General features: G+C 39.0%; 3 protein-coding genes across 6 annotated transcripts; 2 read left to right on the top strand and 1 right to left on the bottom strand.

Moving 5' to 3' along the window:
- Positions 1-1,055: 1,055 nt before the first annotated feature.
- rpl32 (ribosomal protein L32) lies at positions 1,056-3,412 on the bottom strand. Of its 2 annotated transcripts, none has more exons than XM_086213756.1 (4): positions 3,281-3,412; positions 2,522-2,622; positions 2,226-2,407; positions 1,056-1,219 (listed from the first exon to the last, which is right to left on the bottom strand). In XM_086213756.1, exons 2-4 carry the CDS (start codon positions 2,615-2,617, stop codon positions 1,090-1,092), a joined length of 408 nt encoding a protein of 135 aa, XP_086069882.1. In that variant the 5' UTR covers positions 2,618-2,622; positions 3,281-3,412; the 3' UTR covers positions 1,056-1,089. The 2 variants fall into 2 exon arrangements, with proteins under 2 accessions (XP_086069882.1, XP_086069883.1); XM_086213757.1 differs by lacking the exon at positions 3,281-3,412 and adding an exon at positions 2,906-3,061.
- On the top strand, positions 3,380-9,566 carry ssuh2rs1 (ssu-2 homolog, related sequence 1). Of its 3 annotated transcripts, none has more exons than XM_086213753.1 (13): positions 3,380-3,811; positions 3,918-3,982; positions 4,506-4,607; positions 5,242-5,317; positions 5,480-5,609; positions 5,728-5,788; positions 6,517-6,638; positions 6,722-6,784; positions 6,870-6,952; positions 7,040-7,132; positions 7,269-7,374; positions 8,682-8,789; positions 8,880-9,566. In XM_086213753.1, exons 1-13 carry the CDS (start codon positions 3,789-3,791, stop codon positions 9,018-9,020), a joined length of 1,173 nt encoding a protein of 390 aa, XP_086069879.1. In that variant the 5' UTR covers positions 3,380-3,788; the 3' UTR covers positions 9,021-9,566. The 3 variants fall into 3 exon arrangements, with proteins under 3 accessions (XP_086069879.1, XP_086069881.1, XP_086069880.1); XM_086213755.1 differs by lacking the exon at positions 3,380-3,811 and adding an exon at positions 4,112-4,156 and having other exon boundaries at positions 3,923-3,982; XM_086213754.1 differs by lacking the exons at positions 3,380-3,811; positions 3,918-3,982 and adding an exon at positions 4,135-4,274.
- Positions 9,567-9,667: 101 nt separating this feature from the next.
- Positions 9,668-26,614, top strand: dcaf1 (ddb1 and cul4 associated factor 1). Its single transcript, XM_086213752.1, has 25 exons — positions 9,668-9,853; positions 10,559-10,679; positions 10,795-10,871; positions 10,959-11,032; positions 11,927-12,040; positions 14,859-14,996; positions 15,134-15,730; positions 15,981-16,082; positions 16,174-16,332; positions 16,657-16,836; positions 16,993-17,202; positions 17,327-17,496; positions 17,629-17,753; positions 18,125-18,360; positions 18,474-19,549; positions 19,664-19,862; positions 19,986-20,068; positions 20,555-20,639; positions 20,736-20,969; positions 22,232-22,325; positions 22,691-22,795; positions 23,090-23,163; positions 23,286-23,378; positions 23,629-23,902; positions 25,516-26,614. The coding sequence occupies exons 2-25, from the start codon at positions 10,567-10,569 to the stop codon at positions 25,569-25,571; spliced, it is 4,668 nt and encodes a 1,555-aa protein (XP_086069878.1). The 5' UTR covers positions 9,668-9,853; positions 10,559-10,566; the 3' UTR covers positions 25,572-26,614.
- The last annotated feature ends 537 nt before the right edge of the window (positions 26,615-27,151 follow it).

Here is a 27,151-nt window from a genome sequence, read left to right as displayed (position 1 = left end):
TATAGACAGACAACCATTCACACTCAGTTATACCTACATTCAATTTAGAGTATCCAATTAGCCTAGTCCCCAATTGCATGTCAGAGACTGAGAGAAAGCCAGAAAACCCAGAGAGAACTCATGGAGGCACAGGGAGAACATGCAAACTCCACACAGAAAGATCCCGTGCCCAAGCCAGGGCTCGAACCCGGAACCTTCTTGCGGTGAGGTGACAGTGCTAACCACTGCTCCACCGCGCCGCCCTGGCTATAATTTAAAACACAAAATCTTCCGACACTCTTAAGTCACAGTGACTCATGACTTACTTTGAAACATCCAGTTCTCAAAAGCTTTAAAGACAACTTTAATAATCAGGATGCAGTAATGACTTTCAAAGTTTTGCTCCTCATGGTTCCATTATGACTTGCGTACTTCCAAAGTATATTTGAAATCTTTTTGTCAGGTCCCTCAACAGTGATTGTCAAAAAGAAAACAAAAACACCAGACAAAAAAAGTAAATAATTCAAAATTTCTTTTTCCCTGGACCCACAATACAATGATTTATGTTAAACATAGCTAAGACTTACAATTAACGTTAGGGGTTAGTCCTCTTTCAAGAATCTCGGCTCTTCTGCTCCATTCTAATTTCCAGCCATCTGGATGGTCGTGGTGAATAGCCATGTTTGGCCGACACACAATACAATCAGCTTAATTTGTCCTGATGGCTGTCCAGAATAGCTGCAATGAACCAATTGAATAATCCATTCAAAACTGCCCTGTCACATTTTCAGGCCTGTTTTACTAATGTTGTCATCAACCTGAGTGTGCAAGGTGGTCCCTTGTTTGTAGAATGTTAATCACAAAGCATACAAGGCAAGTTTGACTGAAATCAGTCAGTTGCATGTGACAATGTTTCATATAACTGGGTCTTTTAATGAACTAATCTTGGCCCACGTCCCCGCAAGCAACATTTCAAATTTGTCTCAAACTTGATCACATCTACTATATATGAAACTTGTACCATACCTTTTAAGAGCAATGAAGAGAATTCTTTAAAAAAAAATCCATTAGACAGGTTCCATTTTAAAGCATTTATTCTGACTGAACAGTTTATTCGTTCTCTTCACTCCTGAGCCTGGCATTGGGGTTGGTAATCTTGATGGCCAGCTGAGCAGCCCTCTCCACAATCAGTTTTCTGTTCTTGGATGAGACGTTGTGGGCGATCTCAGCACAGTGAGTCCTTCAGCGAAAAGACAAATGCAGTTTTAGTAGTGATAAGACATTCTAATCAGTGTAAAGGAAAATCAGTGTGTAACTGCTTATTTGACTGCCCCCTTTGTGATTTCCTTTTATGTGATGGAAATGTGCTGACTAGTTTGCACCGTGCATGATAATTTCATACATCGAGTTGATAATAGGGTTAGCATGGTGGTGCAGTGATTAACACTGCCGCCTCACAGCAGGAAGGTTCCGGGTTCAAGCCCTGGCACCAGCACGGGAGGTTTCTGTATGGAGTCTGCATGCTTTCCTCGTGCCTGCAAGGGTTCTTTCTGGGTCCTCCAGCTTCCTCCCACAGTCCAAAGACATGTAAGAGGGGACTAGGCTAATTGGATACTCTAAATTGACCATAGCTGAGGCTGTGAGAGCAAAAGGTGCCCAAAGGCAGCTGAGATAGGCTCCTGCCTCTCTGTGACCCTTAACAGGATAAGAGGTAGAAAATGGATGGATGGATGGATGTAACTGTTTAACAGTTCAGAGAGGATCATTCCCCACTCAGCAATGTTTGTTAGAATATGATATCCTATTTCCTTTGAGCTGCTTGTACAGACTATTTGACAATAAATCGATGTAAAACTTAAGGCAAGCATTTAGGAATATCTTACTCAATAGCTGATCAAGTTCCACATTTAAATCAACAAGTCAGCGTAAACTAAACATTCAAGCCATTCAAAACTTTATCCATGGAACAAAAAGATGACTGCACTGACTAAATTCTTTGTTAATGCACTGGTTTCATAATCATTAAGTCTGTGGAAGTGTAATACTTGATTGGGCAAAATGCTGAACATTGCTTGAAGCTGTCGTGTGAATTACGCATAATGTCATAATTTTTCTTTATACTTCTTTGTGCATGGCAAAGTAAAACCCAGTGATCTCTATCACTGAAAGGGCTCACATGTTGAAATTTCTTCAAACCTGATACCAATGACTTGATAGACCTATTTTCCTGTGTGCAGGTAACTCACTTGTTGCTCATCATCAGGACCTCCAGCTCCTTGACATTGTGCACTAGGAACTTCTTGAATCCAGTTGGCAACATATACTTTGTTTTCTTGTTGCTACCATAACCGATGTTTGGCATCAGCATCTGACCCTTGAAGCGCCTGCGGACTCTGTTGTCAATACCTCTGGGTTTACGCCAGTTTTTCTATTGAGATATGTGAAATAGATGTGTTACTGATTTATCAAGTGCATATCTCTGCAAATGAAAGTTCAAAACAAGGATGTAATTCGATTGTACATAATGCATTTACACTCTTACCGCAATCTTGACATATCTGTCAGACTGGTGACGGATGAACTTCTTGGTTCGCTTTTTGACAATCTTGGGTTTCGTGAGGGGCCTGAGGGCTGCCATGGTAACTGAGGACAGAAAAGTCAGAAACTAAGCTTTCAATGTAGAACATCCACGAGAACCCTTTTGGTATGAAGGTGGACGTTAGCGAGAGAATAGTAAGCAATATGTGACTGCGAGGCTATAGCTGCAAACTCAAACACATTTCTGCTCATAATGTTTAAACTATCTCTATTAGTGAAACGGTCAATGAATAATGAATTAGTCTGGGATAACAAGAAAATGAACAAGACGCAATGTTACGATTTCTTTACTGCGTACTGAGTTCCATTAATAAACGTTTTGACCAACCTTAGCTCACTGTGGCTAGCTTCTGTAATGCCGTACCACCGCGCTTTAGCCTTTCATTTTCTGAAACATGCAGCCTTCCAAAACATTTCTGAAAAAGCCGGATCTAAATTTACAACAAGCACAGGTATTAGGTCCTATACAGTCGGCCTAACTGATTGAACGACCCCGCTTCACCGTGAGAGCACTCGCTACCGGTTAGCAGGATTGGCAAAGACACCCTGACATCACTTCACTTGAAATGCTAGTTTATATTTTAGAAAACGTGTAAATTGCACACAGTATATATACAATACACATCTGTAACTGATAATATCTATTCAGATGGTCGAATAACGGCTAAAACTGCGCAGATTAACATTGATTTCAACAACTCACCCGCCGATGTAAATCCAAAAGGGACTTCAGTTAGGGCGGAAGGAAAGAAAAGGATTTCCGCAAGTGTTGCAATGACTCATGGGAATTGTATTTTATCATACCCATTTTTACGACAATTGTTGTCCTTTTGCTATAGGCGTATGCTTCAAAACCTTCCGTGAAAAAAACATGTGAAAAATAGTTTAAAATCGTAAAAGTAGCCTTGTAAATGTTTGCCAAATTATCATGTTTAGAGCAGCCTTTAGGTTTGTTTACTGCTCACGCATTGGAATTGTGCGCATATAGAATTGTTTTGTTTCAGACTTGCCTTGCCTTTACTCTGGAATGCGTCATCAATCAGAAAAGGAGAAAAAGTAACTTTTTGCTCACTTCCTTCGCGCTTAACACTAGCATTGAGTGTGGTAATCGGTAAACGATTAGTTTTGGTCACATGATGATTGAGGAAGTTGATGAGTAACAGTTAGGGGATTTGTATTTCTCGTCATTATCTATATATTGTCCAGTTCACATGGAGCACCAATCTGTTTTGAGGTAAGGATTGCTTTTCTTTTTTTGTATTCAACTCTGAAATAAAATCTTTCATGATACAGGGCCCAGTTGCCATTATAGCGTTAACTTTAGTATCCGTTACTTTCAGCTACGATACATCAAAACACGGAATGGCCAACCCGGGCTATGTGCCAGCAGCTGAGGGTGGATATGGTAAGATAATGAAAAAAAAATACTGTAACCTGAAATACTGTTCAAATTATTTGTTTAACCGTGTTGTAAAGTCACATTTCCTTGATATTCTTCTTCACACATTGGAATGACGTCATCTTCGTCGTGTAGACATTTGATCTCGCTGCGGTCGCGCGAACAAGTGTTGTCTAAACTGTGAGTTTTACAGATGTATTAAACCGTTTCAGATACGTGTTTGTTAGAGAACCACACATTTAAATATACGGTGTAGCTGTACAACCTATCACAATGGACAATAACATTGACGGGCAAGGTAAGACACTCACTTCTTTACATGGTCGTTTGGCGTCATGTAGAAACATGTCAAAAGCAAGAACTGACTGATTTGTATTTATTTATAAGTTGGGCGCAGCTGTTTTTATCACTCTAGACTGTGGAATTTGCGTAATGCATAAAAATGTCACGAAGTTTAAGTGTTTAAATGTCAAACTCAAAAGTTGCATCAATTTTCTTTGACTGAACTGGTTCCGCTGGTTTGTTTCAGCGATGTTTGCCCCACCCGTCGCTGAGTCCCACGGCCCAAGTGCTCCTCCAGCCAGCATGTTTGACAACGTTCCTGGTTATGAAGGAACTGTAGCAGGAGGAGGTGTGTTAAAATGCAACACTGACCAGAGGTGGTCTAAATTGTGGAAGTTAAAATAAGGCTGGAAATCACTCCGATATTTTGGATCTGAGGGAAAATTTTAATAAAATGTGTATTTGTATGAATTGGACTGGCAAAGAATATTGTTGCGGTTTTAGAATATTCTAGATTACAGCAACTAAATTGAATACAATTTGTCTGCAGCATAATACCATATTCAGGTGAAGAGAGTCTACAAAACACATTGGAGGTATATCCTTTATCAGACTAAGGTTTGTTATATTAGAAAATAAAAATCACTTGAACCTTATAAAATACACAGATACATAAAAATGAAAATCCATCCATCCATCCATTTTCTTCCACTTATCCCTGTTAAGGGGACCTTCATCAGACAATGTTCAAGCTTTTTGTTCAGCATTCATGGCTGACAAGCTTCTCCAAATTATAAAGTATTTTGCGCTTAAATGTCATAGGATCAAATGAAAAAGTACACTGCCATAATTCAGATATTTAAAAAAAAGACTTGAGTAAGTAATTATTCTTTACTGTACACAAACACATTAATGACAAATTTGTCACATCTATTCTATTGTCACATCAGTGACACAGTATTAACTCTGAACTTTTGTTGTAGGTGGGTTTCTTCCTCCTCCCATACCTGCTTTCCCTGTTCCTCAGCCTCAACCAGGGCCCGAACAACCACACTGGAAGTAAGGCTCAAACTGCTTCCTGTCTTTCAGATTGTCTTCTACGGACATTGTAAAATGTTTTCATTTTAGGAATTTTAAGAATTTGTGCAAGGTCAGCTCCTTTAGAGCTATTTCAGTAATCACTTCCTCTGATACCTCATTTCGTTCCTACTCTGCTGGCAGTATTCCATCGATAAGTGAAGACACCGCCCGGGAGGCATTTGTCCTGTTTGCGTCCAGCAAGTGCTGCTACAGCACTGCACCAGCAAAGGATGGTGTGATCACCAACATGGAGGCTTTCAATACGTATAGGGTAAAAGGATGTCTGTGTGTGGGTCTAAAACAAACATAAATAGCAGTAGACCTTTTAATATAACCAAGCAGTGCAATTACTGATCCTGTTTGTTTTCTCCACCTCTTTTTTGATGTAGTACCGTCTGGAAACCTTCACTGAATCAAGATCTACAGAGTGGAATCATGAGCCATACAAAAGTATAGTACAGTACTTGCAACTCATGAATTTATACCAGTTAGAATGTGTTTTCTACTGAAAATACAGTGTTTGCATGAGCCACTAAATTAATTGAAAGATGTAGAGAGCATAATATTTTAAAAAGCCTGTGTTGTTAGAGTTTCTTCGTTGATATTGTCAGGGCTTACTTTTGGGTAGGAGTGATGCTTGTGTGCTAACATGAGATTAAAGGCATTAAGTTCTAAAATAGTATTGTAGTAGTATTACTCTGGTCAGCTCCACTGGAAAAACAAACCTAGGAATTTGAAAAAGTACAAAAGTTAGAAATCTGAAAGGTACTAATTAAGATGTTCTTAAAGAGATCAACAGTTGAAATTATGATAAGTAGTTGGATAAGTCAGCAAAAAACATGCAGAAGAGTTGTAATTTTTTTGAATCTCAGTAATATCTGAAAGTGTTTTAACACTGATATCATTTTGATAATTTTTTGTACTATAAAAATGCTCATTGTAGTGCCTATAATCGTACTAAACAGAGATTAAATGTGAATTGCTCTCAAACAGAAAACTATCATTTCCTTAATTATAATTAACTGGATCAGAGATTCTTTGAGCTTAACGTGTTATCAGAGTAATTGTTGATTGTCATTTGTTTGACTTATTAATTGATTGTCTCAGCATTACATTTGCTATCAATCATTTGTTTAAGGTGACTACTCAGTCTTAGAATATTACTTTCTTTGGATCAGGCCAGCCGGTGGACGCATTTGCCCAACCACCTCCAGGTCCTTGGGATATTCCTGCTACAACTCCCAGTTTTTTTATGGATGGCCAACAGATTATCAAGGTCCCCTACACTTCATCTGTTAAGGTAAAATATTACAACATTTCATTATAGAAAATATGTTGGGAGACAAAGAAGGATAAATGAAATATTTCTCATTTCCTCCCCAGAGCTGCCATGTTTGTTTGGGAATGGGGCGAAAACCTTGCAAAGACTGTGCGGGTGCTGGCAATGTGAGATACCCACAGGCCTCATTTACTGGTAGCACCTTTAGTGAGATCATCTAATCATGTGTTGTCTTTTCTTTGATCCTGTTAGAAAGTTTGCTGGGTATGTAATGGATCTGGTTACCGCCATGGAGATGACCGATGCCACCACTGCAGTGGTAGAGGGAGGGAAAAGTAAATGTTAACATTCGTTCTAAAACATCTGGATATTTGACATCAATAGTAGTTTCTGACTGACATTTCCACACTGTTCTGCCACAGTTGCAGCCACTGTCATGGGCAAGGATCGAAACAATGTGGCACATGTCATGGAAAACAGCAGCTTCTGGTCTACATCAACCTCACAGTGAAATGGTGCTGTTTCCTTTATGTTTTATCAGTCCAAAAGTAGTCTTGGCAAGTGTTTCTTTCATTTGGACTGTTTTCTTTAGTTTCATTTCTGTACTATTCATCAGAATATACTCTTTATAACATTTTTACACTTTTTCAGGACCAATAATTCTGATGACTATGTGGTGGAACAATCTAGTGGACTTCAGGTGGATAACCTTAGCCAAGTGTCTGGCAAGGAGCTTTTCAGAGACTCTCAATACCTGGTAAAATACTGTTCCTCACTTTCTCTGTGGGCATAAGACGAATTGTAGGAAGGTAACATTTTTAAAATGGATTGTGTGCTTGCTCTTGTGTCACCACCAAGAAATGGCCAAAACTCAAACATCATACTTGGATATGCCAATTCATTAGCATGGAAAAACACAAGTGGTTCTCCAAATGCCTTCATAATGCAAATCAGAAAAAGACAAATAAATTAACACAACACAACCTCTACAGTAAAAAACAAAAAACAGTGCATCACATCAGCAGCAGATTTGCCATCTACCTAAATTGGTTACTGTGTTCCCAGATTTTACCCACAGTGCCACCAAGTAGCAACCATGAAGAAATATCACCATCAGTTAGAATAAAATAGATTAACCATGATCTTTTAATAATGAGCAATGGCTGGTTAAAAGTATGACATTGGGCCTTGAAGTAGAAAAGGTTGAAAACCCCTGTCAGATGTGGGTGAAGAAAATGTTGCCAATGTCACTGATAGATATCCAGGTTAGTCAGTGGAGCTTATGTTCCACATCTACGACACAAACAAGATTATGGGCCTGTCTTTGAGCTCTGTTTACTGAAGAAAAGACACTTTTCTCAGCTGTTATAGCGCTGATGTTGCAGCCATACTTTACACAAGTTGCTGTAACCTGAAGGACCTTTTAGGATTCAAGTCTATTTTCTTCAATTTTACTCATGTCATTATAACTACTGCACAGGCTGCTGCAAAAACTTGGGAGATCACAGAGCAGAACTGTTTTTCAAAACTTCCTGTGTGACAAGTGAAGGGCTGAAACCTATGCTGCACTACTGATGTGCCTGTAATGCTTTTACTATGCAGTGCTTACGCTGTGTACAAGATAGAGGTCTCACACTGATCCAATATTCAGAGGCCTTACTGTGTGTGTAGAACCTCCATATTTGTGGTAGTCTCATTCAATTAAAGTCAAATAATACTGCTTGAGTCAACAAACAGTAAATGAGTAGTGATAGTAATTCATGAAAAGGACTACTCAAATATGACAAATTATAATCACAATTAGAATATTTTGGTCAGTATATATGAATATCATACATAATTTACACAACTATTTACTGGAAATATGTTTTTTTTTTCCTTCACTAGACTCTTTAACCATCTTATTTCTTCTTGACTATAGGCCCTCTTTACAAATAAGAAATGCCCTCATCAAAACAAGACCATTATTTCATTTTCATTCTCATTGAAAGCTGAAATTGAAATTTCATTAATTACCCAGGAGTATTTAGCACTGAAAAATATTTTTATTATTGCCTTTTACAGGCGTACCCTGTGATGGGCTTCCCAGATGCTGCAGTGGCAAATGCTGCACAGCGTCTTGTCAGCGAACATCAGGGCAAGTTCTCCCGTACATCACGCATTCTACAACAGGTAACAGTGCATCATCTTTATGTCTTATACATCATACTTGTCATCACTATCTAACTTGTAACATGCTGACATTTTTCTTTTTGGCTCCAGCGCCAAACCATAGAGCTGATCCCCGTCACCAAGGTTACCTACTCATGGAAAGGGAAATCACATATTTACTTTGTTTATGGAAATGAGTTCAAAGTAAATGCAGACAACTATCCTGCTACCTGTTGCTGCACTGTAATGTAATCACAGCAGTTGTGTATGAAGGTTTTTTTTTTTCCATTCAGTTCACTGGATCTGAATTAGTCTCTTACTTATGGTCAGTTTTGCTCATTTATGGGCAAGTATGAAATGAAATAAATGAACCTGGGAAATATTAAAACTTTTTAAATACTCCTCTGAGTTCAACAAAGGCATGTAACAGCACAATCCTGTGTAAGTGGTAAGGCTTCTTCAAACGTGTTTCATGGCTGTATAGTACAGTAAGTCATATACTCTATGCATGCACCAGATAAATCAATTAATAACCTTGCACAATATAAACCAGAATCCCATGTTATTCATTGAATCTTGAATGTTTTTGTTCTTGAGTGGAAGCAGTCATTTTTTATGCTTAATCAATTAGATGAATGGATTTGATATTTATTTTTACATGTGCTGCAGTCCTATTATGTCTTTGTAATGTCAATAACCAAAGTGTTATCATCACCACACGATTTTAAAATGAATTTAATCTGTTTGTAAGCATATGTATAATTCTGCAGTAAATAAAATGACATACTGTCTTGCAGTGGCTGAAATACTACTTTTTGACTGTGATTTCTTAATGTTTTGCTACTGAATCACATAACGTCATTTAAAGTGGACTGTCGCTCATGAAATGACGTGGAGAACGTGTTCGCCATAATGATAATAAACCGTCAACACAAAGCCTCACTAAAACAAATAAAGGTTTGGCATTGAGACGTTTCTAGGTACCTGCGCAGTGACTCTGCGGCAGTCAGGTTTGGGCAAATACCGGTGGATTCAAGTCTTGGTAAATTTCGCAAAACTGAAGAAGAATTGAGTGGAACAACGAGGTAAAGCTAGCATGCTAGCTAACTAGCCAGTTTACCTGTGATACTGCTAGCGAATGCCTCACCGCTGGGTAACATGTACTGGCAGGTTCTCCGGGTTCAAGTGTAATTTGAACTTGATAGTATACATATCTAGACTGTATGGTTATAAAATAAAAGTCAGACCCTAAATTCAACAGTGCCCACTTTTAATATTTTTAGCAAGCTAAATAGTTTAGCTTCCTTGTTAGCTATGGTTCCGTTAGCCAAACGCCGCAACAGGCGGTGTTTGAGTTTGTTGTTGCTTCCTAGAGTAAAAATCGGTTATGATACGGCGAACGCCGGAAGACATTGTTCTAATCAGAAAAGTTGCTTACATATTTACTTTCACCTGTAATTGAACAGCTGTGTGTTTGACAGTTGCAGTCCCTGGAGTACTACTGCATCTGCAAATACTTACGTGATATTTGCGGTGCGATGGGGCGAATCCTTTTTTTTGTTCTCGTGAGATTTAACTAAATATGTTGTTTTTCTGTTTCGACTGAATAGACATCAGTCATGCTACCCTTTCCTGTTTCACGGTGGTGGTATTGTTGGCTCTTTTATATCGTAGTTTTATGTCACAACACCCTATTTGCTGTGGGCTTTTTGTGTATGATTCACGTGTGAGTACTAAAGAAATTATAAATTAATCAAACGATTACTGACCAAGTCTATGTACCTCAATAGGCAGTGCTATGGCATCAGCATCTGCCAGTGTAGACTCTAAGGCAGAGCTGACCGCTCTACTTGAACAGTGGGAGAGAGAACAGCAAGGCAGCACACAGGAGCTGGTCAACAGCCTCACCAAGTAAGTAATCAAGACTCTTAATCATTAAAATTTTTCATGGGAGAGAGTTGCATTGCTGTGTGTGGGAGATTGTTACTTAAAGATGGTAAATATTTGACTGTGCTGCAACTTTCAGAATCTCCGAACTTGTTGAGAAGGAAACAGAAGAGTACCACAAAGCAGACCCAGACCCTTTCGATGATCGCCATCCTGGTATAAACAAAACAAAACATTTTAAAGCGAGACTACCAAACATCTAATTACATTGCATATTTTTGACATTTCTCTCCTCACCACTAGGGAGAGCTGATCCAGAATGTGTGTTGGGCCACCTGCTTAAGATATTGTTCAAGAATGATGACTTCATGAACACAGTAAGAATAAGTGGACACATTTAATTTCCTTTCAATATTTTCCAGATTCTGGATACTTCTTAGATCCTGTATTTTCTGTCCAATTTTTTGTCTGTATTATGTGTGTTCAGAATTTAAGCAGATTTTTTTCATCATAAAGTAGTTCACAGTGGCTCAAGAAAATATTGAATTTCACAACACAATGAATGAAATTTTTATTAATAGATTATTATATAATATTCTCATTAAATTATTGAAATAGTGAATAAGACTGACATCAGTCGTTCTTCCCACTCTGAATCTGACACTTTATAAGCTTTTTGGCAAACTAAAATAAATTGTTAGCCTATAAACACACCATTTAGATTTTTTTGCCTCTTTTTAAAAAGAAAAAAAATTATCAAAACAGTTGAAAATATTGTTCCTGCATTATCCACTTGTTGAAAAGTGGTTTTTACAAATTCTATTTTAAATTTTACAGGATTCTACACTCAAACTTTTTAATGCACTGTCTATAAGGAATGTCCCGTTTTCACCCACTCGAGTAAATGTTAAACATTATCTTACATGTCATTTGGTCCACTGCATGCTCTCTGTTGGTTGCTCTCAGTGTGTACTGGAGGAACCTTCAGCGACACCTACGCAGCAGTCTTTGAATTAGTCTGTATATGACATCGTGAGTAAAACTTGACATACTTTTTTTTATAGTCCACTCAGTCACTGTGACAATGGCTTTGGCACTGCAGACAAAAAATGACTTTTAGCAGCTGTATACACATTTTGCCAAAATTCCATGATTTAGGTTTTAGTACTTAATACCATGATTCTTTGTTTTTTGTTCACAGAAATCATAGTACCCTGGATGATAGATAGTTGTCATAAGAATGTTACAATTGAAATGTTTTTTCTTTATAGCTGGTGAATAGCTATGTGATGACCAGTAGAGAATTTTCCCTCAATGCTGCAGCATGTCGCTTGCTTCAGAACATCATGCCTGGTCTTGAGACAGCTGTGGTCTTTCAAGAAAAGGTACATTATTCCTGACTTTAAAATGGACAATACACTGGTAATTTCTTTTCTGTTCTCATTTTTAGACATAATATTTCATGTACTCATGGACTTTTATTTTATCTAGTGTTTATCCAACTTCCTTTGTGTAGGGTTTTCAGGTACATTAAGTGATTTTATTTTTTTCAGTCCTCTCCTGGCACCTTTATACATTGATGATGCTTTTACAGAAATAGTAAAGCCATCACAACAACACAGAGGAACTTGAATAAAAAGGAAAAAGTTCTCTCTTGACAGTAATTCAGGTGAACTGCTGTCCTTTATCTGTGTAAAGCTTCAATTTCTATTTATTGATTGTGTTTGTTTGTAGAGTCGCAGTTCAGCATGAAAATTAGTTACACTTTGACCACCATGTTGTGATAGTTGACCTGTGGACAGAGAAAACAGTCACCTGATCTGAAAGTGTAAAAGTGTATCTTACCTTTCAAGCACTCACAAATGGATGTCTTGAGCTCATAAAGACGTTTCATTTTGCTTTCTGGTTCAGAACTACCGTGAACAAAGCGTGAGCAATTTTGTTTATCTGAATGTGCCAACTGGTCATGATCCATGCTTTTTCAGGGTAGTGTAAAACCGACAGTGTTAAAGGTTGTTTGTTTTCAGCTCAAATCACAGTGGCCCTCATTTATGAAATGAGTGTACGCCGAAAACGAGTGTGAAATGTGACATTTATCAATTTTAGCGTGGGCATATTCTGCGATGAAATCTTATGACAGGTCTGAGTTTGTGTATGCAAATTTAGATTTGATGTGAGGTGACTTGTGGTTCATGAACAGGATTCGGACCGTTTTAACAGCAGATGTGTCGCTAATTAAGATGTGTGTGTCACGACAAATCCTTATGGTAAATATGTAGCCTATTAATTAAAAGATAATTTTTAAATATATAATTGTGTACCCGATTACCCTTTCAATTTGAATTGGTGCATGGAACGCTGCTTTAATTAGACATACACAAACAATCCTGTAATTGACAGTTATTATTATATTAACAGATCTGTGAAGTGATAGATGAAACTTTAGTCAGTCGCCCTTTGGCTATGAGAAGGTTAAGGCTCAGCGATGGCAGATCTGGCTCTTATGGAGGACCTTAACGCGTGCATCAGGCAAGAGCGGGTTTTTTTGGGATCGCCAAGATTTATTCCAGGAGGGTGATGAGTGGTTCATGAGTCATTTTTGTCTCCCTAGGCATCTACTTGTAGAGTTCTGCCAAGAACCCCAATTAAGGAGAGAAACCCGGCGTTCCAACGCCATACCTATGCCAGTGCAAGTGCTATACCTTGGGGTTTTTGGTCCTTTCAGCAGAAGATCGGTGATAGGTCTGGAATAACCCAGCCGTCGCTCATCCGAACTATGCCAGCAGTTTGGAGGGCAATTATTTCCCTCTCTGCTGAGTATATGCAATTTGTGATTAAAAGGGAATTATATGAGATATCCAAATGTGATTGGAGCGATTGATTGTACCCATGTGCGTCTGATGCCACCATCCATGAATGATTGCGCATACATCAGTTGCAAAAATTACCACTTAGTTAATGTGCAAGTAATCAGTGATGCCAGAATGAGTATCCTATGGTAGCCCAGTGGCCTGGAGGCACACACGACTGGTTCATTTTTCAAAACAGCAGAGTAGGTACTCTGTTAAAGGAGGGTGCACTGCATGGTCAGAGTCATCTCATCGGTAAGTCATGCAGACAATTATTATTTTAATTGTTGGACACATAGCTCTAACAATTATAGGTGATTGATTTAGGTTGGACCATTTCTTCTTGACCTTATTGCAAATAAAACTAGTTTTTATTCTAAGTGGGTAAACCGAAGTTGTATCAAATGTTTAACCATCAAATGTTTTATTAATGATCACAGCTGTAGAAATTTAAATATTTCATAGTCCAATTGACTGTGGAAACGCTGTTGACCGCAGCTGTAATTTCTCTCTACACCGTTTTTTTTCTTTTTATACCTGATTTAAGGCTACCAAATAATACGAACGGTGCGTGTCTACCAGACTTGTGGATTTGTCCACTTCAGCCTCTGAATTTTTTTTTTTCTCTGCTGGCTTGCGTCTCTCCATGTCATAAACTCTTGGGGTGTGGCTTCTAAACTGCGCATTTATAGAGGGCGTGATATAATAATTACGATAGATTTCAGCAGCCGACTTTATCAACAGCTGCTTGTTCTTATGCTGGAATTGGTGTGACATGCATGTTTCATAAATCTTACATGAGTCCTGTCGTATGATGATTTCTCCCCTCATATTTGTGCTGGTTTGTACACTTGTTTGATAAACGAGGGCCAGTGTTTCTGGATTACTGAGGTTGGCTGGATAAATATAAAATGTTGATTATACTGGATGATGTGGTTCAGAGTTTGCAAACTGACAGTTCTTCTGATGTTAGTAGATAATCACTATAAGCTTCAAGTTAAATATATTTGGCTTTATGGAGACACAAAGAACTACATGACATGTTTGGAAGTATTTAAAAGGAAAAACACTTTTTGGGTGAAAAATGGCTTGAGGTTCATTGGAAATCACATTTTAATGCAATGCTGACATTGTGAAGATTTAAACAATACATTATTTTATGTTTTTATCTGATACTTTCAGAAATAATTTTGTACAATTGTAATAGAAGTTATGTATTGTTTGACAAAAGAATGTTTTCCTTTAACTTTAAGTGGGATTTCTATTTTGCATTATTTCAAACACTCAGTTCATTGATGCAGGATCACGTAAAGAATGTTCTCTGTTGTATTTTATTCAACTCTTTTGTTTTCAGGAGGGAATAGTTGAAAGGCTGTTTAAATGGGCTCAAGAGGCCGAGCAGCCCCTCAGAATCTATGCCACAGGCTTGTTGGCTGGTGCAATGGAGAACCAGGACATTGCAGCGAACTACAGAGAGGAGAACTCTATTTTGGTAAGTAGGGGAAGCATGCTACTAAAATAAATGAGATGGCATAGTGCTAGAGAAGATATTAGAGCAATTCATTCCTTGTCAGAAGGTGGTGTTAGGTAACTGCATATTGGCTTGTTTTTTGTGCTTTATTTTGACAGGTGCCTTTGATGCTGCATCGGCTACGTGAGCTTCAGGATAAGGATGCTGAGAACAAAAGGGAAATCAAACGTCCTAGCCCCAGGAAGACCCTGAGTGAACCTTTGTTGCCTTTGGATGAGGAGACTGTTGATGGAGCCTTTGAGGAGAAGCCCTTCGCACCAGGCCGAAACGGGGCTGAAAGGGAGGGGACCGAGCCAGACGAGGATGGTGAATATCCCCTCTCAACCATCGAGCCTGAAAACGAGCTTTCGTTCCGTCTCAACTCTCCACATAAGACCGGCGGCCGTGCCAGCTCAGCTGTTAAAACCATGATGAAGCCTATGTCTGCCCCAGGTTCACTGATATACCAAGGCATGTCTGATGGGAGCAGCTACCTAAAAAGAAGAGCAGAGAGGGAGAGTGGGAGGATCTCAAAACCAAAGCTAAATTTCTCCTTGCCAGAGCCAGAGAGGAATTTCAGTGAACTTTCCAACAGCAGCTGGTCTGAGATGAGTCCCTGGGTGATTGGCAACAACTATCACTTGTACCCTCTGACCCCAGAGATTGAGCAGAGACTCATTTTGCAATATCTCACTCCTCTGGGGGAATATCAAGAGGTTGGTTCCTTACCATTCTCCTCGAGTATGTAATAAATTGTGTTGAGTGTAGTTGCTTCATTCATCACTTAAGTGTTTCTATTTACCAGCAGACTTCAGATCACCTTAATTATGATTTAATGAATCATTTGCTTCAAATATCAGATGAAACAGTTTTAAATGGTTGTATTTTGAGTTAATGCAGGCAATGGCCATTTTCAGGGTTTCATTTAAAAGCAAACTGTCATAATCATGTGTTCTCCACCTGCAGCTCCTGGCAGTGTTTATGCAGATGGGAGCACGAGAGCTGCTTATGCATTACATGGATCTGAAGCAGACCAATGATGTGCAGCTCACTTTTGAGGCTCTCAAGGTGAAATCTGTCTTCTGGATAATATGATGAATCCCACTCATGGTGCCAAAACACAAGGTCAAACTTTTTTTCCCTCCCTCTTCTCTTACAGTACCTTGCTTCTCTGCTGCTACACAAGAAGTTTGCTGCAGAATTTGTGGCACATGGAGGAGTCCAGAAGTTGCTGGAAATCCCCAGGCCATCTATGGCTGCCACTGGAGTGTCCCTGTGCCTCTACTACCTTGCCTATAACCAGGATGCCATGGAAAGGGTACAAAAACACTCTCATGATGCAGAAACACAGAGAAATTGACTTGGCTAATTGTGCTAACCAGCAACTTTGGATACACATGATAAAATGAGAGGTTCCATTTATTGTTGCTTAAATAGTGTTGAACATTGTGACATGAGATCTTCAACACTTGAATTAGACATTGTATAAATGCTTTTGAAGGATCTTTCTGAAATACTTCTTGAAATGTGCTCTATGGAAAAGAAAATATACATGCAGTAACTTTGGAAATTCTTTTTGTCTAAAGCTTGTTCTCGTAACAGTTCACATTTGTATTCACTGATGTGTCCATCTCTTCTTAAGGTCTGCATGTTGCCCCACTCCGTCCTGTCAGATGTGGTTGGTTACACACTGTGGCTGTTGGAATGCTCACATGCATCTGGCTGCTGCCATGCCACCATGTTCTTTTCCATTTCTTTTTCTTTCCGTGCTGTCCTGGAGCTCTTCGACAGGCAGGATGGTCTTCGTCGCCTTGTCAATCTGGTACGACAAGCCAGCAGATGGCCTCATGTGATCCACGTATTGTAACATATTGTTCACATAAAATCCATTTCAAAGACTGCCATAGTGAGATGGGATTTCACAAAGATACATAGCAGATGCTGATTTTGTATTAATGTATGGTATGATTGCTTCCAGATCAGCACACTGGAGATCCTGAACCCTGATGACCAGGGAGCGTTGCTTAGTGATGATGAGATATTCTCCAGCAGGCAGACAGCCAAACACACCTGCATGGCACTGCGCAGGTACTTTGAGGCTCATCTGGCAATCAAGGTTGAGCAGGTCAAGCAATCCCTCCAGCGCACAGAGGGAGGGGCCCCCATTCATTCCCAGCCTTACTACAAGGTATGTACAAGGCAATGACATAATGAGATTACTGCTCTTATTAACTTAAATTTTAGTTATGTATGATATGCATTTTATAGCTTTTGTTTCTGTAGTGATCAGTTGTTTGTGTCTCATGCTGCAGGCGGTCAGCTACAGCCGTGAGCAGGTGGTGGAAATGATGGAGTTTCTCATAGAGTATGGCCCACTCCGTCTGTACTGGGAACCAGCAGAGGTCTTCCACAAACTCTCTTGTGTCCAGCTTCTCTTGCAGCTCATTTCTATTGCTTGTGACTGGAGGACCTACTATGGCAGGTGTATAGATGCGAGTGTTCTTACCTTAATTGTTCAATTAGTTTTCCTTATAGCATATTTTAGCACTCCCATTGATCTGGTGTTGAACAATATTTGAGGCTGTACGATGTTTTTTTGTTTCTTTTCATCCAGAAGTGACACTGTGCGCTATGCCTTAGACATCTTGAGTATCCTCACAGTTGTTCCAAAGACCCAGATGCTGTTAGCTGAGGCTGTCTCTGTGCTTGATGAGGGAGGGTCTACTGTTTCTAGTGTTGGTAAGTATTATTTGAATGTCATTTTGATAAAGATCAGCCATCTATTACTTCTGGTCAGATATTTAATATTGTATCTAGCTTATCACATATTACAGATGACGGTGCACTATGTTTGATTGATTATTGTGTACATGTGTAGTGCATTGGTCCAGTGTCCCTTCTGAAAATATTTCTTTCATGGTGTGAGCTGCAAATTTACCTTTTTTGGAACTGGATTTTTTTTTTAATTAATACTACTCCAAACAGAATGTAATAACATGTACTAGCTTTTTATTTTCATTTGTGTTTCTTTCATAAAGATCTCTACTGAGAAATGGTGCAGCTCCAAAATATTGGGTTTCTTCAACTTATTTTTGGTCTTTTCTTTGCAGGAATGAGCATAGTCCTGGCAGTGGCAGAGGGAGAAGTGTTTGTGAATGATGCTGAGATTCAGAAGTCAGCCTTGCAGGTTGTCATTAACTGCGTATGTGCTCCAGACAAACGTATGTCCAGCATAGGCAAGTTTATCGCAGGCACTCCTCGTCGTCGCCTGCCTCAGTTGACCAAAGCCAGTGAGAGTGTGCTCATGAAGATGTGGAACGTTGTGCAGTCCAACAATGGCATTAAGGTACAATTAACAGACCACTCACCTAAGCCTTGGTACTGTATGTTTTTAGGTCGCTCTTGCACATTTAACAGCACTGTTCTTGGCTTGATGTCAATTTTGAATCTGTCTTGTAGGTGCTGCTGTCTCTGCTCACAGTGAAGATGCCAATTACAGATGCAGATCAGATCCGAGCACTGGCTTGTAAGGCTCTGGTGGGTCTGTCTCGGTCTAGCTCTGTCAGGCAGATCATCAGCAAGCTACCTTTGTTTAGCAGTGGACACATCCAGCAGCTCATGAAAGAGCCTGTGCTCCAGGACAAACGCAGCGAGCATGTCAAGTTCTGCAAGTTTGCAGCCGAGCTCATAGAAAGAATTTCTGGGAAACCCTTGCTGATTGGTACTGATGTATCCCTAGCATGGTTGCAGCGGGCCAGCGTGGTTGCTCAGTCAAGGATCACTTTTCCTGAAAAGGAGCTGCTGTTGCTAATTAGGACCCACCTTGTGGCCAAAGGCCTTCATGACACAGCCACCACACTCACTAAGGAAGCGGATCTCCCAATGGCATGTTTATCTCATTCATCCCATTCGGCATGTGGTTTCCCTCCTGTTGCTCCTCCTCCTCCTGCTACCCCTCTTGCCACTTTACCTCGCACCCCACGTCTGGCCAATGGTGTTGGCTCAAGACTTAGCACCCATCCCACTCATTCAGTCACCCCACCATCTGGCCATCCACAAACACGACCCTCTACATCACAACCTACAGGGTCCTCCTCTACTGTTTTCCAGTCAACATCCATGCCCCACTGTAACAATGGCTCACCACTGATTGGCCGAATTGTTTTCTCTCGCGAACGGCAAATGAGTTGCAGTACAGTGAACTGCAAGAAACCCCGGGTGCTGAGGCAGAAGTCTGACCATGGAGCCTTCAACCAGACACCAGCCATGAAGAAGCAGTTTGACAGGCACCTGCCCTCCCCCCCTGCCTTAGACAGTATCATCACAGAATATCTGCGGGAACAGCATGCACGCTGTAAAAACCCTGTCGCAACCTGCCCACCTTTCTCTCTCTTCACCCCCCACCAATGCCCTGAGCCCAAACAGAGACGGCAAGCACCTATCAACTTTACATCCAGGCACACACGAAGGGTTATATATCCTAAATACGGAGGAGTAGATGGTGGTTGCTTTGACCGACATCTCATCTTCAGCAGGTTAGTTTTGAAATGTTCTTTTGGTTTTGTTAAATGAATGTTTTTTCCTGAATAATTGTGAATGGAGATTTCTTTAACATAATCATCATAATTTTTCTATCTTCAATTTCTTAGGTTCCGTCCCATCTCGGTGTTCAGGGAAGCTGATGAGGATGAGAGTGGATTCATGTGTTGTGCCTTCTCAGCCCGTGAGCGATTCCTGATGCTCGGGACTTGTACAGGGCAACTAAAACTCTACAATGTGTTTACAGGTCAAGAGGAAGCCAGCTACAGCTGTCACAGTTCAGCCATCACACACCTAGAGCCTTCACGGGTGAGCAGAGAAAGATAACTGTAAATCAGTATCTTTTCAGATTAGGAATAGACATTGCTGAATGTAAGCTTACCTGTCCTTTGATGTGTAAAAACATTTAAACATCACATATTGTCTTTTTAGGATGGCTCCCTACTTTTAACATCAGCTTCTTGGAGTTACCCAATGTCTGCACTGTGGGGCATGAAGTCGGTGTTCATCATGAAGTAAATATCATTTGCACAAAACATAGAACATTTTTACAAGTGCTTTCTCATAAAGGAAAATCTTACATTTTGAAACATTAGCATGTAGACTTGACACAGTAACCCACCTGACTGCTGTCTGACTTTCTGTCAAGAGTACAATTAGGGACTAGCACCTCTCTGATAACCTCCTGCATCCATGTATGTGGCCTTTTCTGCCAAATGGTACAGCAGCTTCATGCTGTCAAAACAGGGAGCTGCGGAAAGGAGATGACATGCTGTTAAATTATGCAAGCTAACAGCCTGAGGGCTGCAGTCTTCAGTTGATGGCTCACAAGCATTTGGCTTTATTCATTTGCACACTTTAACCAAGGTGATAGTGGAACTCTTCTGATTGATTTAGAGTTTTTATACAGTGTCTTAAAGCACTTATTAGTTTTAAATTGCTAAGCTTTTATACTCACATGATGATTTTCATTAAATTTTGAAATCTCTCACCCTCTTCAGGCACTCCTTTCTGGGTGACCATTATGTGGAATTCAGTAAGCTGTCTCAAGATCGTGTCATTGGAACAAAAGAGCATGTAGCACGTGTACGTATATCAGTATTTTTTAAATGTGATAACGTTCAGTATTAAATACAGAAAGAACACGATCATCATTTAAATACATTGTTCTGTCTTTGCCAGATATATGACATCCAGACAGGTCAGGTCACTCTCACTCTGAACAACCCGGACCTGGCCAATAACTACAAGAGGAACTGTGCCACCTTCAATCCAACTGATGACCTGGTACTCAATGATGGCGTGCTGTGGGACGTGCGCACAGCTCAGGCCATCCACAAGTTTGACAAGTTCAACATGAACATTAGTGGTGTGTTCCATCCCAACAGCTTGGAGGTCATCATAAACACAGAAATTGTATCCTTGGGACTTGAATACTTTGTTGATTTAAGTATGGTGGAGGGGTATAGACATTTGACAATAAGGAGTGATGTGATTTATTTGGAAATTATAATTAAAAGATGTGTGTGAGGCAACGTTATCTCCTTCCCTCCAACAAGATAATAATAATTGGTTCTGAAAATTTTTAACTTAGGCTGTGCCATCGATGAAAATTAATGCAAATCCCAATAGGGGCTATTGCATTTTTCCTATCGCAGGAAAGTGCATTCGTTAAAGCCTAAATTTATCTTAAAATATCAGTTTGATTTAAATATTGTTTTTCCGCACATCACTGTCAGACTCAAGAAAACATTAACGTGGTACAGATCCCCACAAAAATCAGACTAAGAATTTTAATGGGTTTTTCAATGAAAATGAGAATGATCATTTATAAAATGTACATTCTCTCTACCATTGCAAATAAATTTGCAGTCACAAGATCAGTCAGTACAATTACAAAATCAGGCAACCCCAGTTGGGATCAAAAGATAGTTGTGACAATGTTGCCGCAAAATATTTGGCATTTTGCTATTCTAACAGTCCACTGTACCGTGTCCTCTATTGATGCAGGCTGGTAAACTTGATGGTACCAAGGTCAGAAGAATGTTCAATGGGACGGGTTCAAGAACCCATCTCTGTTGGTTGCAAAAGGATATTAGTGCATTGTTTTGGGTCTGAACCAAATTAAAAAATATTCATAATGTTATTGGGAAAATATTTGTTCCCCGACATGCAATTTACAAATTTACTATAATAAAATGTAATAAACGTTCTTCTCCCTAAAGGGAAATGTGTGTTGGGCACAGCGATACAGTGGTCGTGTCGCATGAAAACATGACAAGACATGAGCACATTAGACACCAGCCAGTGCAGCTTAAAATCATCGGACAAAAAATGTTGCAATAATGAGGCTGTCTTTTTATTTGCCAAGATTTACAACTGACTTTAGTTATGAATTGCAATATTGTTTAGAGTACATCTCAAACATTGGGCTTACCCAATTATTATATTGTTAGGAGAATTGGGGCAATATAAGAAGTCTGATCAGGACAACGCATTATTGTATTCGTGATGTGAATTTGTTGTTACCACAATGATGAAATAACTATTGAGCCTTTACTGCACTAAAATTGATTTTACTACCCAGAGTATGACTTAAGTCACTGTTTAATTACATTGAAAGCAGACTTAGATGATGCAGATGAAAAGAATGGAATGGTCCTAAATGTGAGTTTCAGTGGGATTTGCGGACCTTCCACCTCCTTCACACAGTTCCTGCCCTGGACCAGTGCAGAATAGTTTTCAACAACAATGGCACTGTCATCTATGGAGGTAAATACAGAAGCTATTGTATGAAATCTAGAGCAGTTGGTTGTTAAGCTTTCTCTCATCACAGTCACAGTGAAAGGTGCACTTGAGTGGAGCATTGGTCATAATGTGTGTTTTTGGAGAGGTGCGATCAGTGCCTACTGAGGTGTTTGTATTTTGTGCAGTTGACCTTGATGCTACAGATTCAGCCACAGCCAAATGGACAGAAGGCTGTGTGTTGGTTTGGCAACCAAGAGAGCCACTGTTGTGCCGTAATGGCTCTGCCCATACAACACTTGGAACGGCTCAGGAACTTGAGCAGTGCCTTACCAGCACGCTAGGCAGTTTTTATCTTCCTTTCCTCATTCTGTGGCTTATTGTTCTTGCAGCAATGTTGCAGGCAGATGATGAAGATGACATGATGGAGATGCAAATGAAAAGTCCCTTTGGGTCATCATTCAGGACCTTCAATGCTACAGACTATAAACCAATTGGTAAGGTCTCCTGCCCTCAACTCACTGCAGCTAACATTTCCACCGTTCATTCATAATTAAGAATTTTTCTTGGAGGCCTTTTATTTTTGTGTTTAGTATACACTGCAATAATATACAGTAATCCCAATTTAAACTGGCTTGTTGTCTTGAACAGCTTTTATGAGAATTTTGATTAATAGAAAAATACAAATTATTATCACAATATCACAAATAAAAAATTAAAATAATTGTCATATTTTTGATGTAAAAAGAAATTAGAAATTATTTAATGACTTGCTATCTCACCCCTCGCAGCCACTATCGATGTCAAGAGGAATATATTTGATCTTTGCACTGATACGAAAGACTGCTACCTAGCTGTGATTGAGGTAACTTGATCATGTTGTGGCTTTAAAATGCTTTTAATTTTGCTGCAGTTTTTTATTATTTATGTGACTTATGTTCACATAAAATATTATAGGTTTTAATTTTTTCTGGATTTATCCCAAAGAACCAAGATTCTGTCAACACAGACACAGTCTGCAGGCTTTATGAAGTTGGCCGACAAAGACTAGCAGAAGAGGAGGAGGATGAAGAGGATCAGGTATTAGCTGTTTTTTTATATATGTATGTATGTATATATATATGTGTGTGTGTGTGTGTGTGTGTGTGTGTGTGTGTGTGTGTGTATATATATATGTGTGTGTGTGTCTCTATATGTGTGCTCTTTACCCTCCAGGTAGAGGTAAAAATTAATCCCAATTAGGTCATTGGTTATGCTGTGCTAAGATGGTCAAACACGCCGAGGCTAGACACATAAAATTGATAACACATTTTCGTTATTTGTGCACTAGGAGGACGATGATCAGGAGGAAGATGATGACGATGATGATGACTCAGATGATGACGTTGATACAGATCCTCTTATCGCTGAGCTAGAGAATGAGAATGGTGGAGAAGAAGAGGAGGATGAAGAGGAGGATGATGGAAATGATGAGTTCTCTCCCTCTGATGAAGAGGTGGTGCGTCTTCTCGAGGATGTCGTTGATGTTGGGGACGATGATGATGAGGATGACAATGATGACGATGACTCTGATAATGATGATGTTGATCTGGATGGTGACAACGGTGAGTCATGCTATAGATGTCTTGGAGATGGACAGCAAATTTAAGTTTTTAATACTTCTTGACCACAAACACACATTTATTTTCCACCACAGTCTGAAAAAAAAAACTAACAGAAATAATCATTACAACAGAAAAAAATGAACAACACTGACATACCCGGGAATACGCTGGGATGATATTCGAAGTCACAGCCACAGCACACTCTTCTCAGAGAGATCAGTAGAACCACTGCTGAAGACAATGGAAGATGGCCAGATATTTTGTCAGTTTTATTTTTTTTTTTTAATTCACAATCTATATATCAAATGAAACTAATATAACAACATTTTAGTCTTAGTTGTATGGACCAAATAGCCATCAAATTGGGCTGTTTGAGGATTTCACAAATGCTTTTACTGTTTATTATCAAATAGAATCGATGTTTGCCCTTTCACTTTGTCAGGCATTTATCATTTGCTTATTTGTTTTAAGGAAGTTTTAGTTAAAATCTAAAGGGTCTTTGAAAGAACAGCAAAGATATGATAGACAAAATATGTTAACACAATAAGTAGTTCTCATTTACAATGAGAAAAGAAGTTTTTGTTAGTAAAAGTTGTTTTTCTTTTTATTCAGATTTCCAGTCAAACTAATTATAATAATTTTCCTATTCTGGATTGTTACTAAGTTCAGTTATAGATAAAAATGAAAAAGAGACATTCTCTTTTTGACAAATATACATTGCAGTCACATTTTAGTAATTTTTGTCCTTCATAGTACTAGTCCAGGGTTAATTTTAGTGTCTTTTGATAGTCAATCTTACAGCCATGAAAGTCATTTCATTTTGGAAGTCAACATATATAACATAACCAAAAGCTATTGAACATTGAATTTGATTATAAAGCTAGACTGAGATGAAGATGAAGGGGCCTTAATCATGAACCGTTCTAATGCACAAATTCCTTCTTAAACGCCGTTGGACTCCTTAAGCCCTCAATGTAGTGTTACAGTCAGAGAGCAATGCCCAATGACTTTTGAACTCTTTGCTCCTGATATCTGTTGTTTAGTTCCCATGGCTTGGTTATGCAATGGACAATGTTATGGTACAATGGGAAGTGTTTATCTTCCTTATTATTTATGTTTTATTTCTGTCATTCTCTGTGTCCCAATTCTAGTCTACATTCTCAGTCTTCCCAGTATATGCTATATCTAAACCTCACAAAATTATGCTTTATTATATAGAAGTATATAATGTACAGAATTCATTTACAGTAACATCACATTATTTAATGCAAGATGCATCTTAGTAACACGGTGCTGCAGATGGTAAAGTGGCTTAATCAACTTTTTAACCAGAGATATCTTTAATGGTGTCATTGATCCGATCATTAGATTTTAACACTTAGGGTAGTGTGATCACAAAAGTGAAACATCTGTTTCCAGAGGAATTTAAAAACCGCTGTACTGTTGTCTCCTATTAAATTCAAGAAAATGTAAATGAAGATGGAAAAGCTATTTCACATTTTGCTGAAACTGCTATCTTTTTTTGCTGTTTTAGCATTTTACTCCTACCTTTACTGCATTAAGCCTCTGTAGCTACATATTTCAAAATCTGCATTTGTCTTTTGCACAAGCAGACAGCTCCGACAACTCTGACCTTGAGGATGACATCATCTTATCCCTGAATGAGTAAGAAACGACCTACATCTGGGACCGGACATGACTGGACAACATGTCAAGACCTCTGCCTCGTAGGTATTTGAGTTATGGAATAGGGAGCAAGAAAAGAGGATATCAGCAGATAAAGGTGAGGGATAATTTGGAGCACTGCCAGTTTGAAACAGGAGATGTCTGCACACACTCAGTGACAGGACCAAGAAAGATCAAGCTCAGAGGGGGTAGCAAAAACAATTTTGAGCAAACACGGTTGTATATGATATAGTTTTATAAAACATAAGTGGGTTTGATGACAAGTGAAATGGCCAGTGTGTAGATGTGAAGGATAGTTTTATATATTATCATATTCATAAGTCTTTTAACGAGCCTCTCTTTCATATTGATTCACACATTTTGTGAGCCACTGCTCAGTCACAGATTTGTCTTTAAAGGGCAAAAGGCTTACATTGTGGAGTTGATTAAGAATACAGTGCATTCTTAAGCCTAGACTTCTTCCAACAACCTGGACTAATCACAAACATTTTAAATCAGGCAGCTAATGTAATTTACAGACATGTTGCCAATGGCTCATCAAGCTCCGCACTCAACTTTAAACATTAAACCAATGACACACAGCAGTGCCATCCATGTCCTTCAACTCCTTATTTCAATATGGTTATGTGAAATTGAGCTGTGCAAGATTGTTAATAACGATCCAGGTCCAGTTATACTGAGGGAAAATGCAACTTCTGGTCACAATAAGGATTTAGTGTCTTGCAATACAAGAACATTATTCCATAACAATGAAGTAGATCTTGCTAAATCCTGGAAAGAGTGCTTTGAGGCATTGGATAAATAAGATGAGAAAAATTGAATTTATAGTGTGGGATAATTTTCCTGGTTGGGTCAAACATTGTGAAAACAAATGCCTAGTTTTTTTCCACAATTTTGGAAACCAAGCATTTCATGATTTCTCTCAAGTTTTTGCCTTGTAACCATTCATTTTACCTTTTTTTTTTGAAAAACAATGTTGAGTTTCTTGAGACAGTTTATGTACAGCTTGTATGTATCTAAAGTATTTTTTCCTATAATAAAACTTGGAAATCAGATGTCTGGACTGCTTTAATTGACAATGTACAGTATGACGCTTTTAGCTTTTTTTAGTGAGGTGTTGCAGCACAGGTGTCTAAACATTTGTGGCTTTGAAGAGGTCAAGAAGGAGAACAGTATGGGAAACCATTGTCAATAACGTGGTTCCTTTCACACAAAACTTGATCATTACTAGCACATGACACTAAGGAGGTCTTGAAGAGAATCAAATGTGAATTTTCAGAGAGAGCTTTATGATTACTGCATAAATAATAATCATGATTATATGGGGCCAATATTGAGATCATTTAAAGAAACACCAGCTTTTTGAGGAATTAACTTATTTGCCATCTGCCTCAGAACCCAACAAAACAATAAAATACCTTTCTGAGAGACCAGCTGACAGATAAGCAACTTAGCACAATGAATGAGGAGTGCTTGTCAGGATTTCGGTTTGTTCAGAAGTACACACATCCTTTCTAACCAAGTCAGCCCCGATTAGTAGCAATAGTCACTCGTAATCATCAA

Source organism: Aulostomus chinensis, chromosome 9 (assembly GCF_037954235.1).
Source record: "Aulostomus chinensis isolate RoL2024-O1b breed Wild chromosome 9, RoL_Achi_v1.0, whole genome shotgun sequence".
NCBI classification, from domain to species: Eukaryota; Metazoa; Chordata; class Actinopteri; order Syngnathiformes; family Aulostomidae; genus Aulostomus; species Aulostomus chinensis.
This window is presented reverse-complemented; position numbering and strand designations above follow the sequence as displayed.

Excerpts from the sequence above, each read along its gene's own strand:
- rpl32 (XM_086213756.1), bottom strand. The coding sequence starts at position 2,617 with ATGGCAGCCCTCAGGCCCCTCACGAAACCCAAGATTGTCAAAAAGCGA. Across the intron at positions 2,408-2,521 it reads ACAGATATGTCAAGATTGCG|AAAAACTGGCGTAAACCCAG; the intron begins GTAAGAGTGTAA and ends ATATCTCAATAG. Across the intron at positions 1,220-2,225 it reads GTCCTGATGATGAGCAACAA|GACTCACTGTGCTGAGATCG; the intron begins GTGAGTTACCTG and ends TTTTCGCTGAAG.
- ssuh2rs1 (XM_086213753.1), top strand. The coding sequence starts at position 3,789 with ATGGAGCACCAATCTGTTTTGAG. Across the intron at positions 4,608-5,241 it reads AGGAACTGTAGCAGGAGGAG|GTGGGTTTCTTCCTCCTCCC; the intron begins GTGTGTTAAAAT and ends CTTTTGTTGTAG. Across the intron at positions 5,318-5,479 it reads CCCGAACAACCACACTGGAA|TATTCCATCGATAAGTGAAG; the intron begins GTAAGGCTCAAA and ends CTCTGCTGGCAG.
- dcaf1 (XM_086213752.1), top strand. The coding sequence starts at position 10,567 with ATGGCATCAGCATCTGCCAGTGTAGACTCTAAGGCAGAGCTGACCGCT. Across the intron at positions 11,033-11,926 it reads ATGATGACTTCATGAACACA|CTGGTGAATAGCTATGTGAT; the intron begins GTAAGAATAAGT and ends TTTTCTTTATAG. Across the intron at positions 12,041-14,858 it reads CTGTGGTCTTTCAAGAAAAG|GAGGGAATAGTTGAAAGGCT; the intron begins GTACATTATTCC and ends TTTTGTTTTCAG.